The 18725-nt window shown below is 44.2% G+C and overlaps 1 protein-coding gene across 2 annotated transcripts in view; it reads left to right on the forward strand.

Annotated features, from left to right (window-relative positions):
* The first annotated feature begins 1273 nt into the window (after positions 1-1273).
* RGMB (repulsive guidance molecule BMP co-receptor b) overlaps positions 1274-18725 on the forward strand; it is a 41487-nt gene continuing 24035 nt past the window's right edge. Inside the window, exon 1 of one of the 2 annotated variants that reach the window (XM_069962960.1) lies at positions 1274-1736. In XM_069962960.1, coding sequence (XP_069819061.1) covers positions 1634-1736 — 103 coding nt within the window. In that variant the 5' untranslated portion in view covers positions 1274-1633. Of the gene's footprint in view, positions 1737-9411; positions 9569-18725 lie in introns of those variants that run through there. The other variant, XM_069962961.1, reaches the window with a different exon arrangement.

Consider the following 18725-nt stretch of genomic DNA (forward strand, 5'->3'; position numbering starts at 1 on the left):
GAGCAGTATATATGAGCCGGTACAGTGTAGCAGAGCAGTATATATGACCCGGTACAGAGTAGCAGAGCAGTATATATGAGCCGGTACAGTGTAGCAGAGCAGTATATATGAGCCGGTACAGAGTAGCAGAGCAGTATATATGAGCCGGTACAGTGTAGCAGAGCAGTATATATGACCCGGTACAGAGTAGCAGAGCAGTATATATGAGCCGGTACAGTGTAGCAGTGCAGTATATATGACCCAATGTAGTATATATGAGCCGGTACAGAGTAGCAGAGCAGTATATATGACCCGGTACAGAGTAGCAGAGCAGTATATATGACCCGGTACAGAGTAGCAGAGCAGTATATATGACCCGGTACAGAGTAGCAGAGCAGTATATATGACCCGGTACAGAGTAGCAGAGCAGTATATATGAGCCGGTACAGTGTAGCAGAGCAGTATATATGACCCGGTACAGAGTAGCAGAGCAGTATATATGAGCCGGTACAGTGTAGCAGAGCAGTATATATGACCCGGTACAGAGTAGCAGAGCAGTATATATGAGCCGGTACAGTGTAGCAGTGCAGTATATATGACCCAATGTAGTATATATGAGCCGGTACAGAGTAGCAGAGCAGTATATATGACCCGGTACAGAGTAGCAGAGCAGTATATATGACCCGGTACAGAGTAGCAGAGCAGTATATATGACCCGGTACAGAGTAGCAGAGCAGTATATATGACCCGGTACAGAGTAGCAGAGCAGTATATATGATCCGGTGCAGTATATATGAGCCGGTACAGAGTAGCAGAGCAGTATATATGATCCGGTGCAGTATATATGAGCCGGTACAGAGTAGCAGAGCAGTATATATGATCCGGTGCAGTATATATGAGCCGGTACAGTGTAGCAGAGCTGTGTATATGACCCGGTGCAGTATATATGAGCCGGTACAGAGTAGCAGAGCAGTATATATGAGCCGGTACAGAGTAGCAGAGCAGTATATATGAGCCGGTACAGTGTAGCAGAGCTGTGTATATGACCCGGTGTAGTATATATAACCCGGTACAGTGTAGCACTGCAGTATATATGACCCGGTGTAGTATATATGACCCGGTACAGAGTAGAGGAGCAGTATATATGACCCGGTGCATTATATATGAGCCGGTACAGTGTAGCAGAGCTGTGTAGGATCCCGTGCCGTCCGGTGTGGGTCGCTCCCTCCTCCCCGGGCCCCAGCCGCTCGGGCCGCCCAGTGCTGGGGTGAGTGCAGGGCGGGAGCGGTGCGGCTGTCAGCGGGAGGAGGAGGAGGGAGCGGTGCGCTGTGAGGAGACGCCCAGTCCTCCCCGCCTCCTCCTTGTCCCTGTCCTGCTCGCAGTGTAGACGTCTCCCCAGGATCTATCCCCCCGTAGTGCTCGCTCCGCGGTCCCGTCCGCTCCCGGTGTACCTCTCCTCCGCTCCCGGTATAACTCTCCTCCTCTCTGCTCTCTGTTTTGTCTTCGTCCTTTTTTGTGTTTCCTGGAAACTTTCCCGCGATCGTTAAGGAAGAAAAGGAAGCGTCTGTGCCCGGCTCCCGGCATCACCGTCCGGACCAGTGAGCGCTGCCGTCCCGCTGCTGTGCCCCCGAGCCCGGCACCGCGACCTGGATGGATGGGTATGGGGAGAAGGGCCGCACTCTCCTGCCCCGGGGCTGACCGCACTCTGGGGCCCCTGCACCTCCTGCTGCTGCTGCTGGCCCTCTGCGGGGACACAGGTAAGCGCTGCTCTCCCATTGGGGGGACTGTAACGTGTCTGTGGTGGATGGAGTTATCCTCCTAGTGTCAAGGAACATGACAGTGATCATCCCTCCAAGTTATTATATGTATGGTACCGGAACATGACAGTGATCATCCCTCCAAGTTATTATATGTATGGTACCAGAACATGACTGTCATCATCCCTCCAAGTTATTATATGTATGGTACCGGAACATGGCTGTCATCATCCCTCCAAGTTATTATATGTATGGTACCGGAACATGACTGTCATCATCCCTCCAAGTTATTATATGTATGGTACCGGAACATGGCTGTCATCATCCCTCCAAGTTATTATATGTATGGTACCGGAACATGACTGTCATCATCCCTCCAAGTTATTATATGTATGGTACCGGAACATGACTGTCATCATCCCTCCAAGTTATTATATGTATGGTACCGGAACATGACTGTCATCATCCCTCCAAGTTATTATATGTATGGTACCGGAACATGGCTGTCATCATCCCTCCAAGTTATTATATGTATGGTACCGGAACATGGCTGTCATCATCCCTCTAAGTTATTATATGTATGGTACCGGAACATGAGTGATCATCTCTCTAAATTATTATATGTATGGTACCGGAACATGACAGTGGTATCCCTCTAAATTATTATATGTATGGTACTGGAACATGACAGTGGTATCCCTCTAAACGATTACTGGAACATAAGTGATCATCCCTCTATATGTATGGTACTGGACCGTGACATTGATCATCCCTCTAAATTGGTGGTATATGTATGGTATCAGAATATGACAGTGATAATCCCTCTAAATTGGTGGTATATGTATGGTATCAGAACATGACAGTGATCATCCCTTTAAACAGTTACTATGCCCATGGCCCTAGAACTGGATAACATCATTATGGACCCTATAAGTGATGTCCTTGTTACCAGAACCAGATAATACCAGTGATAAGCTATCTGCATTGTTGTTGCATCTATGGTACCAGAACCAGATAATACCAGTGATAAGCTCTCTGCATTGTTGTTGCATCTATGGTACCAGAACCAGGTCATTCCCACTAATAAAGCCTGTAATTTGTTTCTATGTGTGTGATAACAGAGGCAAATTTCTATAAAACCTTACATATTGTTATCATGCACTTGGTGCTGGTATCAGGTTATATCCATACTGTTCCTTCCTAACAATGTTATTACCCATAGTACCAGAATTTGACCTTATCCTGTCTGACAACTCTAATGTGCCCTTGTATCTGTTAATATGTCCATGGTGCCTATAGTATGTCCGGGTCACTATGGAATATGCTAGCAGGAAGATAAGGTCGTCTATATATTAAGCTAAAATTCTAGTTCTGGAGCCACACTGATAAGATGGATCCATATTGAGCATAGTCCCTGTGATGGGACCTGTAGACAAATGTACGTTGTCTGGATAATGTGTTTAACTGTATCTAAACTCCTTTGTGATTGTGAGCTGACCAGTGGTGGACGACTATGACCTGACCAGTTACCGGCAACTATGGCCTGACCGGTGGTGGACGCCTATGACCTGACCGGTGGCGGACGCCTATGACCTGACCGGTGGCGGACGCCTATGACCTGACCAGTGGCGGACGCCTATGACCTGACCAGTGGTGGACGACTATGACCTGACCAGTTACCGGCAACTATGGCCTGACCGGTGGCGGACGCCTATGACCTGACCGGTGGCGGACGCCTATGACCTGACCGGTGGCGGACGCCTATGACCTGACCGGTGGCGGACGCCTATGACCTGACCGGTGGCGGACGCCTATGACCTGACCAGTGGCGGACGCCTATGACCTGACCAGTGGCGGACGCCTATGACCTGACCAGTCATGGATATGGTAGTGACACAAAGAACCTGATAGTTGGGGGGGATCAGTATTATAGGTCTCTAGACATATATTGAAGCATCTGTTACTTTACACGGAGAGATTTATAAAGTCATAAAGGAAAGACTGAGATTTCTCCTCTTTTCAAATCCATTCCTGGCTTTGGCTTCAAAAATCTGTCAGATAAATCTCTCTCTGTAAAGGCACCCTTAGAGCAGAAGACATGATCTAGCAGAAGTGACCCATTGCTCAGCCGTGGGATGCTGGGAGATGCTGTGTGGTCCTCCAGTCCTCCCACAGACTGACATTCAGTGAGTTGTCGGTCAGTAGCTGAGGATGGTGTCTCCTCCACCAGTCACGTCCGGCCTCTCCACTTCAGGCCTCTATTGACCACTTCCCCTTTTATCCTGATTATATATTGATGAAGTGCCAGCGTGCACAACATGTGAGGTTATATACAGAGCAGCAGCGTCACCCGCTTCAGGGCCAGGATAGCCTCATCCCTTAAGAAGGTAAAGAATTGCTCAAAAGTCGATTGTCATAAGAATAGCCAAGGCATCAACAATACTTACCAGGGACGTGTCACATTATCGAATGGCATGGGGTCAAGATGGACTCTATAATGTAGATCCAGTCTTGGCCATAGACAGGGATTTTCTTAGTCGACCATCCTGACCATAGCATTGTTCTTCCTTGAAACCACATACACAGGTATCTATGAGAACATTGTATCTATCGTATTTTTACATGACATTGTTTGGGATTTGTATCATTGCTGATCTAATAAATCCTGGATTACATATGGAAATTTATTTTATAACGGACAGTTGTTTTTTGTTCAGAACAGAAAGAAGAGCTGCTAACAATTACCACCTTAAAGGGGTTGTTCACCAATTTTTTCTTTCTTTCAAATCAACTGGTCTCAGCAAGTGGCAGAGATTTGTAATTTACTTCTATAAAAAAAAAATCTCAAGTCTTCCAGTACTTATCAGCTGCTGTATGTCCTGCAGGAAATGGTGTATTCTTTCCAGTCTGACACAGTGCTCTCTGTCCAGAGCAGTAGCAAATCCCCATAGAAAACCTCTCCTGCTCTCCAGACTACCACCTAATACCACTTCCTGCAGGGCATACAGCAGATAATAAGTACTGGAAGGCTTGGTATTTTTTAATAGAAGTGTATTACAAATCGCTGGCACTTACTGGGACCAGGGGATTTGAAAGATTTCATTTTTTTTTTATTTTTTTTTGAGCTACCCCTTTTAAGGAAAGGAATCAGAATAGATTGTGGCAGATACGTGAGATTTATAGCAAGTCAATGGCATTTTCCTGGCATGGAAGTGTCTCCTGTGTGTGAAGGTTACACTGTCCGGCCTGTCAGTCAAGTGTGCAAACATAGTGACAATGGCGTGTGACACTAGAGGCTCTATCACATTACACTCTGCTGTGAAGTGCCTGTAGGTGGCTCAGGAGGTGGCATCTTGGCACTTATTGTGAGACCATGCATTGATACGTGTGCGCCATGCTGCTGGAGTGTGGGGCGTATGATTATTGTGGTGTCTGTGCATCTGGGTCCTTTGTGCTGCGGATTGGAGGAGGTGGGGAAGTCTGGGACCATTGACTTGCACAGCTGGTAAATAGTCCCCGATGAGACTTGTACTGGGAAGCATCTGTGATGTCCCCAAGGTGGCATTGCATCAGGATAAACCTCCTTACAGGAGGCCATGTTGTCTCTGTATATACTTGTACCTACATGTTATTTATTTCCTCTATTGTGCACATGTTTATTATGTATTAAAGTAATATAGGGGGAGATTTATCAAACATGGTGTAAAGTGAAACTGGCTCAGTTACCCCTAACAACCAATCAGATTCCACCTTTCATTCCTCACAGACTCTTTGGAAAATGAAAGGTGGAATCTGATTGGTTGCTAGGGGCAACTGAGCCAGTTTCACTTTGCACCATGTTTGATAGATCTCCCCCATAGTACTTAGATTAAGTTGTGTTTTCCTTCATCAGGCTTTTGGCTCAGTTAGGGTCCTATTCCACTAAGCGATTTTTCGTCGATTAACAATAACCGATCTTGAACGACCTGAAATCGTTTGCCCAATTACACGGAACGATGATCATTACTCGTAATCGTTCTCGCGGCCGTCCTATTATCCCTACTGTGAACGGCCGCCGACGTCTTATTACACCGAACAATTTGTAAATGATCGACGATAAAAACCGGTCCAAATTTAACTAACGATTTCTCGTTGCCTGCTATAACACGAAAAATTATCGTTTAGTTTTTCACGATTTTTTTAACTATTATTGTCCGGTGGAATAGGGTCCTTACTCTCATAGTGATTTCCTCTTCAGTCTCAGCTGGCGGCGACCTATCCTACACGTATAATGATCAGAACTATTCACTCCAATCATTATCCGACTGATCCGATCGGCTATCCGGCCTGAGGTCTCTTTCATGCGCACCTACGTCTTATCTTTCTTCCCTTTTATGGTATGCAGGCAAGTAAGAGTTAAGTCCTCCTTGTTAGGTATATGGTGTGTAATGATCCAGATGTCTCCCCCCCCCCAATTCCTTTCCTGGTGTTTGCTGAGAGTCAGGCTGAGATCAGGTTTCCAGCTCCTGCAAGGAGAAAGGGGAGCCTTGTGCTGATTCCGCTCTGAAAGGGAGTCAGGAAAAAATTAACCCCTGGAAAACTTGGGTTGCGATGCCCACTTATGTGTGCGTTCGCACCGGGCACTAGGGGCTGGCATGGCAGGCTGGGGCTGGCATGGCGTTGCTGCCACTCTTGCAGTTTATTCCGAGGCTAATTACGGCTGTAATTGTAACAATTGATGTGTGCAATGACATGTGGTTTGCAGCAGCAGATTGGATTACATCCCCCAGCCTACTTCCTCCCCTCTGGCAGTGAATGGTTAAGTTGGGGTTGCTCCGGAGAGGTTAGAATTGCATACTGGAGTTTTTGAAACATGCAGGGTCCACATATGTGATTTGACCTTTGCATAACGTCCTAATATTTGTGGCTTGTGACTAATTTGAACAGTTTGTACGGGGCTGGATGGCTGAGAGGCGCTTTTGTTCAAGATCATTACCTTGAATAATTCCTGCAGCGATTAGCCGGGGAAAGGTTGAGGCGGGCTAATCTAAATCTGATCAACAAAGCCTTATTATCTATTAAATGTTTACATCTGGATTTCTATCAGCCAGTTATTAAGTAACCGCATTGGTAGCTTGGAGATTTGTCGTTTGGGACGATCAATCTGTAGATAGCTTTATTGTTGTAGTGACGGTATGACATAATACCATAGGACTGTGTTCTGTCTGCTTATTATTGTGCAGTTATATATAACGTTACAGGTAAAAAACGTTTTCTTTTAAATCAACTGGTTTCAGAAAGTTATAGAGATTTGTAATTAACTTCTATTTACGAATTTCACATTTTCCCATACTTATCAGCTGCTGTATGTCCTGCAGGAAATGGTGTTTTTCTTTCCAGTCTCACACAATGCTCTCTGCTGACATCTCTGGCTGAGACAGGAACTGTCCAGAGCAGTAGCAAATCCCCATAGAAAACCTGTCCTGCTCTGGACAGTTCCTGTGTCGGCCAGAGATGTCAGCAGAGAGCAATGTGTCAGACTGAAAAGAAAAACATTTCCTGCAGGACATACAGCAGCTGATAAGTATGTGAAAACGTAATATTTTTTTTTAAATAGAAGTAAATTACAGATCTAAATAACTTTCTGAAACCAGTTGACTTGAAAGAAAAGGATTTTCGCTGGACAATCCCTTTAAGCTAGTCATACATCTTATGTCCAAACTTGCTAGTGTAATGTGTATGAAGGATGTCTGACATCACTATTTCATGTGAATAGCCTCCTTAAAGGGATTGTCCTTTCTTTACTATCTTTTTGTCAAAATAATAACATACCCATCAGAATAAAGTTAATGAACACAAATGATGAAGACGCAATTTTTTTTAAACAGATGTAAATTGCGCATCTCTGGCAACAGTTCATTTCAAAGAAAAACATTTTTTGGGTGAACTACCCCTTTAAATATAATACATCCTGGATCATGATACATTTTCTTCTGTATGCAAACGAATAAGGTTACACGAGGCTTCCCCATCCTACACTCTGACCTTTTCCCTGTTAGGCAGGGGCTATCGTTAAAGTCAACAACCCAGTTCAGCGGTTCCTTTTGTTCCTTAGCGTTGGCTCCTGTTACAATGGTTTCCTCTGTCTGAGTGATGGCTGAATACTCCCATACTCTACTTTTTCAGAAGAAAGATAACCATGATGAAGATGACTTCCACTTATCTTTATTAGTGCAACGTGTTTCAGCTTTTTATAAGTATGGCTATTAATGAATGGACCCTATGGCCGCATAACCTTGTAGGTATGTAGGTTGCATTAAAGGGGTTATCCAGCGCTACAAAAACATGGCCACTTTCCCCCTCTCTTGTTTCCAGTTCAGGTGTGGTTTGCAATTAAGCTCCATTTACTTCAATGGAACTGCGTTCCAAACCCCACCCAATCTGGAGACAAGAGAGGGGAAAAAGAGGCCATGTTTTTGTAGCACTGGATAACCCCTTTAACAATTAATAGATTCTCATCCATTATATTGCAGCCACATATAATACTGTACGATATCATCGTGATTTATACTATTAGTGTAAGTGACTGACTAGGAAATTGTCAGGATGACAGCCCCTGTCCATGTCCGCACTGCACTGCAACACAACACACTAGCCCACCATTGACCATAATGTATCCAGAAAAACTCCCTAGTCCTAGTGATGCAATCCATATCTATCGGGAGGCAAGAAATTTAAAGGGAACCTGTTACTTTGAAAAAGCAATCCAATTCACAAGCATTATGTTACAGAGTAGGGGGAGCAGATTCATGTGTCATTTTATGGAAAAAATTCCAAGAAAAGTTGCCATTTTATCACTTTCTGGCGTATAACACTTTTTAACCCTGAAAAATCTTCTTAGAAGTCGGGGGTTGTCTTATAAGCCAGGTATGGTTGCCCCATGCGGTGGGGGAGCTAAAAAAATGCTGTATCCCCACCGTATGGGCCGACCACTATAAAAAAAAAAAAAACCAAAAAAAAAACCCAGTTAGCTCACCTGGGGCCCGTTCCTGACCTCTGTGCGCTTCCTGGTGCAAGCGTCTCGTCGGAGAAGCTTAGAGACACCTGGATGCCGGTAGAGCTTCGGAAGAATGACAGAGGGTTCCGGTATTTCCCCAGGTGAGTTAACTGTTTGTTTTTTATTTAGCTGCAGTTAACCCCTGCCTGACTGCAGCCCTGCTGCAGGGGTTAACATTTTCCAGCATATAAGACAACCCCTGACAATCTTCTTAAAAGTCAGGGGTCGTCTTATACGCCCAGCCTCCTTATATGCTGGAAATAAGGTAAGTCTAGGCTCATTTTGGCATTAGTGAAGTGGGCGGTCCTATTCAGTGACTGGCAGCTCTTCTATGCATACTTATACACAGTTGGCTGTCAGTCAGTGAGTAGGACCACCCACTTGACTACGTAACCCAGAATGGTCATGTGAACATGATGGCGTATGCCTTATTATTTAGTAATCCACAGTATAGGGCTCATATTAATGGTAACTCTATTATAAGGAGCTCAGATTGTGAATGAATGTTAAGAATAACTAAGAGCATTCGCCGTGACTTTTTCTCCTTTTTAGCAGACACGTTCTTTTGCTTATCACTCTTTGCATTATTTATTGCTAACTTCCTTTGCATTACGGACAGCGGCAGAATATCGGTGGTGTTAAGGCCTGGTACCCTGGCATTATCCGACTCCCGTCCATCATCAGTGAAGTTCTCCATGAATAAACCTTGATGGGAAACCATTCAAACCAATGCAACTGTAGTATATGAGCTGGTGCTGCTGTATTGAAGGCCAATCATTTTACTACAAAACCAAAAGTAGGTACACTGTTTATTGTAATGATGAGTGGATGCATATTATTATACCCTGGCTCCTTTAAAGCATTACCGCCACTTTAAAAAATACTTTAGTCAAAATTTTTGGTGTTGGTGGTCAAGACCCACTGATCACTAGATACAGCCTGCAGAAGCGCACAGCTTAACTCTTCACTCCCCAGCTTGCTGCTTTGTTCACCTCAGCCGATGGGTTGCAGAAAAAGCCTGTGGAGCCCATCTCCTTTAAAGCGAGACTGTACCCACAATCTGCCCCCTCAAACCACTTGTACCTTCAGATAGATTCTTTTAATCCATGATCTGTCCTGGGCTCCGTTCGGCAGATTGTCCTAAAAACTCAAATTGGTGTGGCCTAGAGTGTCTATGCCCTAGGCCTGCTCCCTCCTTCCCGCCCACTTCACCATTAGAAACACCCCTGGGCTGGCTCTCTCCAAATTATCACTTGTCTGAACACTGCACATGTTCTGGATCCTTAAGGCACATGTGCAGTGTTCAGACAGGTGATGAATTGGAAAAATCCTGCCATGGGGTTTTTCTAATAATGAGGAGAGCGGGGAGGAGGGACTGAGGGGCGTCACAAGCCTAGGGCATGGACACGCCAGGCCACACCAATTTGACAAGGGGCTGCAAGTTTAAAAGTTGTTTTTTTTAGGACAGTAACTGCATCACCTGCCGAGCGAACCCCACGACAGATCTTGGATTAAAAGCAACTATCTGCAGGTACAAGTGGTTTGGGGGGGGGGGGGTCAGATTGTGGGTACAGAGTCACTTTAAGGGTTAAAAAAAATGAAAAATAGCTGTTCTGGATACCAGCTGTGCCTAATGGGCTCCCTTTTCTTTAATGGGGTCTGTTTAGTTTCCACTATAGTGCCCAGCATGGTATCAGATAAAATAGCACCAATAGCGTCACTATTTTTACTGGAATCTGGAATGGAGATTCCATGTAGCTGAATAAGGTCTTACTTAGTACTCAGTACTTATATGTCCCTGAAAACTAACATTGTGCCACCTTCCTAGCCTCCATTGCTACAACCAATGAGATTGGTGTTTAAATACCAAAAGGAAATGCAATATATCTCTTCATCTACAGATGATCAGTTTCTGACTTTCTGACATTTTCTGCCACTTAGGTCGGGACATTTTATTAATATGGGCCATGACCAGGAAGTAAGCAATGAAGTTTCTGCAAACAGAGATCTTAAAGGAAACCTTTCACCCTGGGAGAGCGGGACGAACCCACCCCACCCCACCCCTAGATAGAGCCCCCTCCTGCCGACTTGCTCCTGATGCTGATCCTGTCACCGGGAAATTGCAGGTGCTCCCTTGGAGTTTCTTCCCTGCATGAAAGTAATGGTATCTGGAACCTGTCACCCTCAGAGAGTGGGCCAAACCCACCCCACCCCACCCCTTCCTGCCAATCCTGCTCCCCATGCCGGTTCCATCGCTGGGAAATCGCTCCTCTGCATGCTGATTATGCAAATGAACAGAGATGAGTCCGATGCCCATAGGAAACCACCGGAGGAGTGATTTCTATGGGCATCGGACACATCTTTGCTTATTTGCATAATGAGCGGGCAGAGGAGCGATGGCGATACCCCAGCGATAGAACCGGCATCGGGAGCAGGATCAGCATGAGGGGGTAAATATAGGGGGCTCTATCCAGGGGTTTGGCCCGCTCTCCCAGAGTGACAGGTACCATTACTTTCATGCAGGAAAGAAACGGTAAGGATTTCGAATGACATAAATGTATCTGCAACATTCTGACTAATACCCTGGAAAATAAATGGCCCGCCACCCCTTCCAATACTGATTATGATAGATAAAATAATAGAATTACTGCTCAGCGCTCGGCCATTAAGAGCTCTTTGTGTTAGGTAATGCATGGTGTTTATTTCACATTCAGCACATTGTCACTCACAATATGCCCAACAAACAAGCCGTTAATCACATCACATATGGCCAAAATGCACATTTAGAAGCCGGATTCCATTAGTAAGTGCAATCTATCCCAGAAATCATGAGAAGATAACACCAGCAGCTGTAAGAAGAGAGATGCCTGTCACCTCCAGATAGGAAGGAAGTCAGAAGGGTCCTTATTCATTGGCGTAAGATAATGCATGACAAAGTTCCATAGGATTTTAAGGCATAACTGAATGCAATCACATGGGCACGGTAGGGTATGGCGTGTTAAAGGGTCTGTATGGTTTGATGTTAGGAGGGCTCTTGTACTGGTGCACATGACCCTCTTCTTGTTGCTATGAATTGTGTTAACACTCCCATGGTAGCTGTCCTTGATGCTTATCCATTCCAAGGCTTTCTGTAGATCAGTGTATAGGACCACCAGTAGTTTATGGACACTATATTACTGTAACTATCTCCTCCTACAGCAGGGGACACCCAGGCTATTTCTCAGGCGTCAAATCTTAAAGGGAATCTGTCACTAGGTTTATGCCGGCTTAAACGAGGGCAGCATAAACTAGTGACAGAAATGCTGAACAGATCAGTATATTACTTCCATCATTCTGTTTAGCTGTTCTCCTAATATGCAGGAGAATAGGATTCTTGTTACACCCTTCCCCCCCCGCCCTCCAGCTGCTGATTGACAGTTAAATGCCTATACACAGCATGGATAGAAAACTGCCAATCAGCAGCTGGTGGGCGGAGTTTTATGCTTCTCATAAATATCCAGGACTACTATTATCCATGTTATTCAGGAGGATATCTCTGGATCAGCTGCACAGAACAATGTAAATGTTACATCATCCTGCTCAGCTTCTTTCACTAGTTTATGCTACCCTGAGATAGTACAGCATAAAAATACTGACAGTCTCTTTAAAGTTTAACCCCTCTTCACTTTCAAGCTGCCTGAGCCACAACTCATCAAGACGGTGTCCCCCGGCTTCTCTTTGCCCCATTAGTCTGGATTGTTAGATCTCTCCCTATACCCAAACAGGGAGAGATCTATCAATCAAGATTGGTCGGGGGGGTGAGAAGCCATTAAGGACTACTGCCCGAGATGACTACTACTTTAGGGCTCTTTTGCACGGGTCCGTTTTTGGAAACAAATGTTCCTAGAACAACATGTACCCCCAATCATACACCAAAAAGTGATGTGAATAGGCCCTAACACGCATATGATAGATTAGTAAGAAGTAGGGGACGATTAGAGGGCGGGATGGTCTGACTACATGGGGTTTGTTTGTAGTCTGTAACCATGGAGATTCCTGGGTCTGGAGCTGTAAACAGAAAACAATAGAATATTTTCATGCAAAAATATTTTCAATTTCTTCAACTTTTGATTTTAGATGCACTGAAGAAATAATAAATTGTCGTGATCAGGAAGATCCTGGATAGAGAATAGCAGGTTTTTATCTTGCTGCAATAGGAGTAATGATTCCTGTAATACTTGTTGCCTTCCTAGTAAATAAATGGGCCGCGCTGTCGATTTGTCTCCATTATAAATAATTGGGTTGCCGGTCTAATTGGGATATAATTGTAAGGTGTAAACCAGCCGAGATTTCCAAAATGTATTTTATTGCAGAGCTGTGTCTATGATGCTGCCTACCTAGTAACAATAGGGGGAAAAAACAAACAAATTGGGACTGTAAATCAATGCAGAGCATTACCTCCGTGTAATCTTATCCAAATGCCAGGTAGAGGCTTCTGATTTCAACAAAGCAATGCATGCATTTCCTGAATGAAGATTGAATGGAGCGTAGGCTGCTTACTCATACACTTCATGGCTGTTCTTGGCCTGCTCCCCGAGCTTGTTTTACTAAGCATTGCTCTGGCATCTTGTCAAGTGTTTTTTTTTTTCCCTTTCCTATTAGGCACCCTGTCTTACCAAAGTTCGTGCTGTCATTATAAATTTATGAATAATGGATATTTCTGGGTGTGGGCAGCGCAGGATGTTCAGAGAGCAATGAGGTAAAGCCTATTTGTAGGGATTAGAAGGGTCTTATTTCTAACAGCCCTCTATTACATACCCCTTCTCCACAGCCCCATTGGTCTAAATATCTGAAGTGAATCATAGTAAAAAGTATATAATAGTATATAATGCTGAAAAAAGACATGCGTCCATCCAGCTCATCCTTTTATTCTGCAATATTGATCTAAAGGAAGAGAAAAACAATCCCAAGACAATTTCTCACCCTGGGGAACAAATTATTTCCTGACCCCACATCTGGTGATCAGAATAAGAGCCCAGGCCAACCTGTGCCTGAATACTAGTGACAATCTTACAGATTGCCTCTTATTTACGGGGAATTAAAGGGGTACTCCGGCAGGGAAAAAAGGTTTTCAAGTTAAAGGAGAAGTCCAGCCAGACCCATTTTTTTAGCAAGTGTTGAGGAGAATAAAAGAAATAACATGCTCTCACCTCTCCAGCTCCAGTGCTGGTGGCTGCATACCACCGCTCGGGTCCCCAGCCGCCTCCTGGTCTGAGAAGGGACAGGGGTTATGACTTGTGAGGTCCTCTCAGCCAGTCAGCAGCCATAGTGGGTTCCTGCCTCGGCCCCTGACTGGCTGAGTGTACCTCACACGTCACGACCTGGTTCCCCGCTCAGACAAGGAAGCGGCAAGGGTCCTGAGCAGTGGTATGCAGCCACCAGCGCTGGAGCGGGAGAGGTTATGTCATTTCTTTTATCCTTCCCCCTTTAGCACTTTCGAAAAAAATAGGTCTGGCCGGACTTCTCCTTTAACTGGTGTCAGAAAGGTATAATCATATATAAACAACTTAAAAGCCTTAAAGTGTAAATGTAATTTCAAATGACTGCGCAGAAATCTATAGTACAAGCAATTATAAGTAACTCTGTAATAGGTTTTACTAGGCAAAGGAGCTTTTTTCTGTTATGTCCATTATAACCTCTGGAGAGGGGAGGGGCCCGGGGAATGAGTAAGCAGGGAGAGGAGAGAACCAGCCCTGCAACGTGACGTTGCTGCAGAGGCAGGTCCAGGAGTCTGGTGGGAGTCCTGTAGCTGTAAGGCAGCGCTGTGGAGGCACCAGGAGAGGTAAGTAGAGCTTGTTTATAATAATCCTCCCTGTTCTGCCTGCTGGAAAATTATAATTTTCGATGGCGTTTTCCAACCTCTTTAGGCCATAACTTCATCTAATTACTTTTTTTTCTGGATTTGTCCCTTGAAACATAGACTTGAATTTACATTTTTTTTTTTCCTTCTAGATTACTAAAACAAAACGAATCATAACATTTACTGAATATTATGGCAATAACCAGGCACAGATGCCTCTTTTAGTAGAAGTCTGCCGTTTCTGTATACAGCTTTGTGGGTGAATCAAGCCTTCTATTGTATCGTAAATGCTTATATAACAGTTCCCCATTATATGCTTATTACAAAATATAGATCTCATCAGAAAGGATTAACGCTGCTTGTATTGTGGGATAGGAATGATTTTGCCTTTGCTTGCTGGAGCAGCTAAGCTTTCTATGAGTGTTTGTGAGACACACCCGTGTACTTATCATTAATTTATGCAGTTTATCTGATATCCGGCAGTGCTTGCCCTATAAGGGCTCGTTCCCACTGAGCAAAAGCAGCTGAATTTCTGCGCTGAATCAGCGCTGAAATTTCAGCCGTTAAAATAGGTGCAGAGCTAATTTCCATTGTGTTGAATGGAAATTCTGCTCTGCAGTTCACACAGTGGAATTTCCGCACCGAAATAATCCGCTTTCCGCCAGAAGAATGAACATGTTCATTCTTCCGCTAGCGGAAGCCTATACAAATCAATGGGGCTCTGATTTTCTGTTTCAGCGCGGATTCAGCGCGGATTCAGCGCGGAATACAAGCGTAATACAAGCGGAAATTACTCGCTGAATCAGCGCGGAAATGGGGAAAAGGGGGGGGAGGAGGATTCTAGTATATGTTCTGGTATAGTCTAGTTTACTCACCAAATACTCGCTGAATTTCAGCGCTGAATGCATGCGGATTCAGCGCGGATTCCTCGAGTATTCCGCGCTGAATTTGTCAAGAGCTGATTACGAGCTGAACACTTTCCTAGCAGAATACGCAGGGATTCTGCTTACATTCTGCTTATATTCTGCTCGGAATTCAGCGTCAGTTGATTTCAGGCGGAAATATTTCCTTGCGTAATCCGCTCCTTTTGCTCTGTGTGAACGTAGCCTTATGCTGAACTGCAATGGTGAAAATGTCAATTCAGAAATTCCCATTAACATTGTACATGCACGTGAGAACACCCTGTATAGATATGTGAATAGGATTTAAAATCTAGACTTAGATTCCAATAAGAGACAGGTTTGCTCTCATCTACAGATAATAGGACATTCAGGTAGGCATTAGAGAGTTTGCTTACACTTGATAAGGAAATGTATATTGCCGGTCCTTTCTTTTCAGTCTGACATGGTACTCTCTGCCGCCACCTCTGTCCCTGACAGGAACTGTCCAGAGCAGGAGAGGTTTTCCATGGGGATTGCTAATGCTATGGACAGTTCCTCACACAGACAAAGGTGGCAGCAGAGAGCACTGTGTCAGACTGGAAAGAATACACCACTTCCTGCAGGACCTACAGCAGCTGATAAGTACTAGAAGACTTGAGATTTTTTAAAAATAGAAGTAATTTACAATCTGTTGATTTAAAGCTAATTTTATGAGCTCTCCTGAGAAACTCTAGAATAATTCTGGACAAATCTTTTTTTTAAAATCCATTGAATTTTAACACCCAACAGAATAGAAACAAATAATAACAACCTGCCAAATACAGCATATCAATTATGGGAGTTAAAGGGGTACTCCGGAGGGTAGGGGGAAATGTTTTTAAAGCGAATGTACCATCAGGTACATTTACTTTAAGTGTTGCATATAAATGGGACGCCACTGGTCTGGGGAAGCCAGTGCCACGGTCCTTCTTTTGAACCGTAGCCCAGTTCTTGCACATGACGCTGGTCTATCATGGCCCGCCCCCAGTGGGAGGAAACCCCTGCCCCTCTATGATGCGGTTCCATTGATTCTAATAGGCTTGGGGATCTCTTTCCCCCCCCCCCCCCCACTCGGCCCGCTTCAGCATAGCACCGTACACAACAACCGGGCCGCACTTTAAAAACATTTCCCTTCGCCTCCCTCCGGAGTACCCCTTTAACTTGATATGCTGCAGTTGACAGGTTATTTTTATTTGTTTCTAAACTGTTGGGTGTTGAAATTAGATGGATTTTTTTTTTTTTTTTTTTTTTTATATTTGTCCAGAATTATTCTCGAGTTTTTCAGCAGAGCTCATAACATATGCAAAGTGGTCATTTATTTTGTAACCATGACCCCCAATATCCAAAATGGGAAATTTCCTCATTCTCTATGGGGGAGATTTATCAAACATGGTGTAAAGTGAAACTGGCTCAGTTGCTCCTAGCGACCAATCAGATTCCACTTTTCATTCCTCACAGACTCTTTGGAAAATGAAAGGTGGAATCTGATTGGTTTCTAGGGGCAACTGAGCCAGTTTCGCTTTACACCATGTTTGATAAATCTCCCCCTATATACCTGAAGGGGGTATGTCTAATCAGAATTCTTCATAAAACAGATTAGCAAGAATACAGGGCTCTCAGACTGGATTAAGGGAGTTTCACTACTGACAGCCAGGACGGGAATCAGACTCCAAGCACATTGCCGTCCACCGTGACCTCATTTTACTCCTAACAAATTTCCCTTCAAATATTCATTGTTTGGACGATGTGGAATTTGTGACTTTTTACATCTCGCACTCCTATATACACGGTCTGTGTGATACTTTTCAGTAGAGATGCTATTGTAGCCAAAATGTGCCAATCTCCCAGCGGTCCAATTTTCCAGAGGAGGAAAGCCCTCATTTCATGGGGGGGGCGCTCCGTGGCCAGGCTGTTTATTTTGGGGGTTTTCGTGACCCTTTGAAGAAGTGACAGGCTACAAATGTATCTTGTCTGATTGCGGCACAAGTTGTTTTTCTTCCAAGACGTCTTGTGAGAGGCAGAGCAGGCTTGAAATTTGATTTGCTCCAGGCAGGAGAAGTAGATTGTTCTGTCTGTGAGAAGTGGAGCTAGAATTTTTCGTTTGCATAGTCTGAAATTTGATATTCATTTTTTTTTTTTCCCTCCCTCTGTATGTACATGGATTGGAATATTAGCTTACCACCTGTGTTTTCCTGGCAGGGTTTCCCAGGCTGTAAAGTAACATCAGGGTGGTCAAACCTAATAGCCGCAAAGAATGTATGTTTAGTAGCATTCTTCTCTCCGATGGTTAGTCTGGGTTATTCTGTTGTAGCCCACTGTGATTTACATATATTGTCAGACAGGACCCTAAAGTGCCTATATAGTAACTTAAAGGGGAAGTTCAAAACAACAAAAAAATTCTTACTAATCAACGAGTGCCAGAGATTTGTAATTTACTTCCATTGAAAAATCTCAAAATTTCCAGTACTTATCAGCTGCTGTATATCCTGTGTATATGGTGTATTCTTTCAAGTCTAAAGAGCAGGAAAGGTTTTCTATGGGGATTGGCTACTGCTCTGGACAGTTTCTGACATGGACAAAGATGGCAGTAGAGAGCACTGTGTCAGACTGGAAAGATTACATACAGCAGCTGCTAAGTACTTGGAAGACTTGAGATTTTTTAATAGAAGTAAATTACAAATCTCTGGCACCAGTTGATTTAAAAGAAAATATTTTTTATTGAACTACCCTTTTAAAAAGTTTACCCAGTTTAACAAAAACATGTCTGCTTTCTTCCAAAAACAGCACCAATCTTATCTCAAGTTTGCAGCTTAGTTTCTGTAAAGTGAATAGTGCTGGGTTGTAATACCGTACACAACCAAGTGTGGCACTATTTCTTCACATGGTTTGAACTATATTGGCAGTGAAGACACGGACACTACTTTTGTATTTTCTAACTTAGGGGGGAGGTGGGGGTGCTGTCCAGGGGGCAGGGCATGCGGAGGATGAAACAGAACAGTGTCCATATTACTGATGGTGGTGAGTCAGAGATGTTTCCCCGATGACAAGCATGGGAAGGTTAACAGGTCAATTGGAAGTTTCTTAACCTAGCTCAAGGGGAACAAATTTTCATGAAGATGTTATGGTGTCTCTGCTTTCAGAAAGCCATCTCCTCTAAGCGGTAAAGCTGGTCAACTTTTTGGATCCAGAGTTGC

This window comes from Dendropsophus ebraccatus, chromosome 3, assembly GCF_027789765.1.
Source record: "Dendropsophus ebraccatus isolate aDenEbr1 chromosome 3, aDenEbr1.pat, whole genome shotgun sequence".
NCBI classification, from domain to species: Eukaryota; Metazoa; Chordata; class Amphibia; order Anura; family Hylidae; genus Dendropsophus; species Dendropsophus ebraccatus.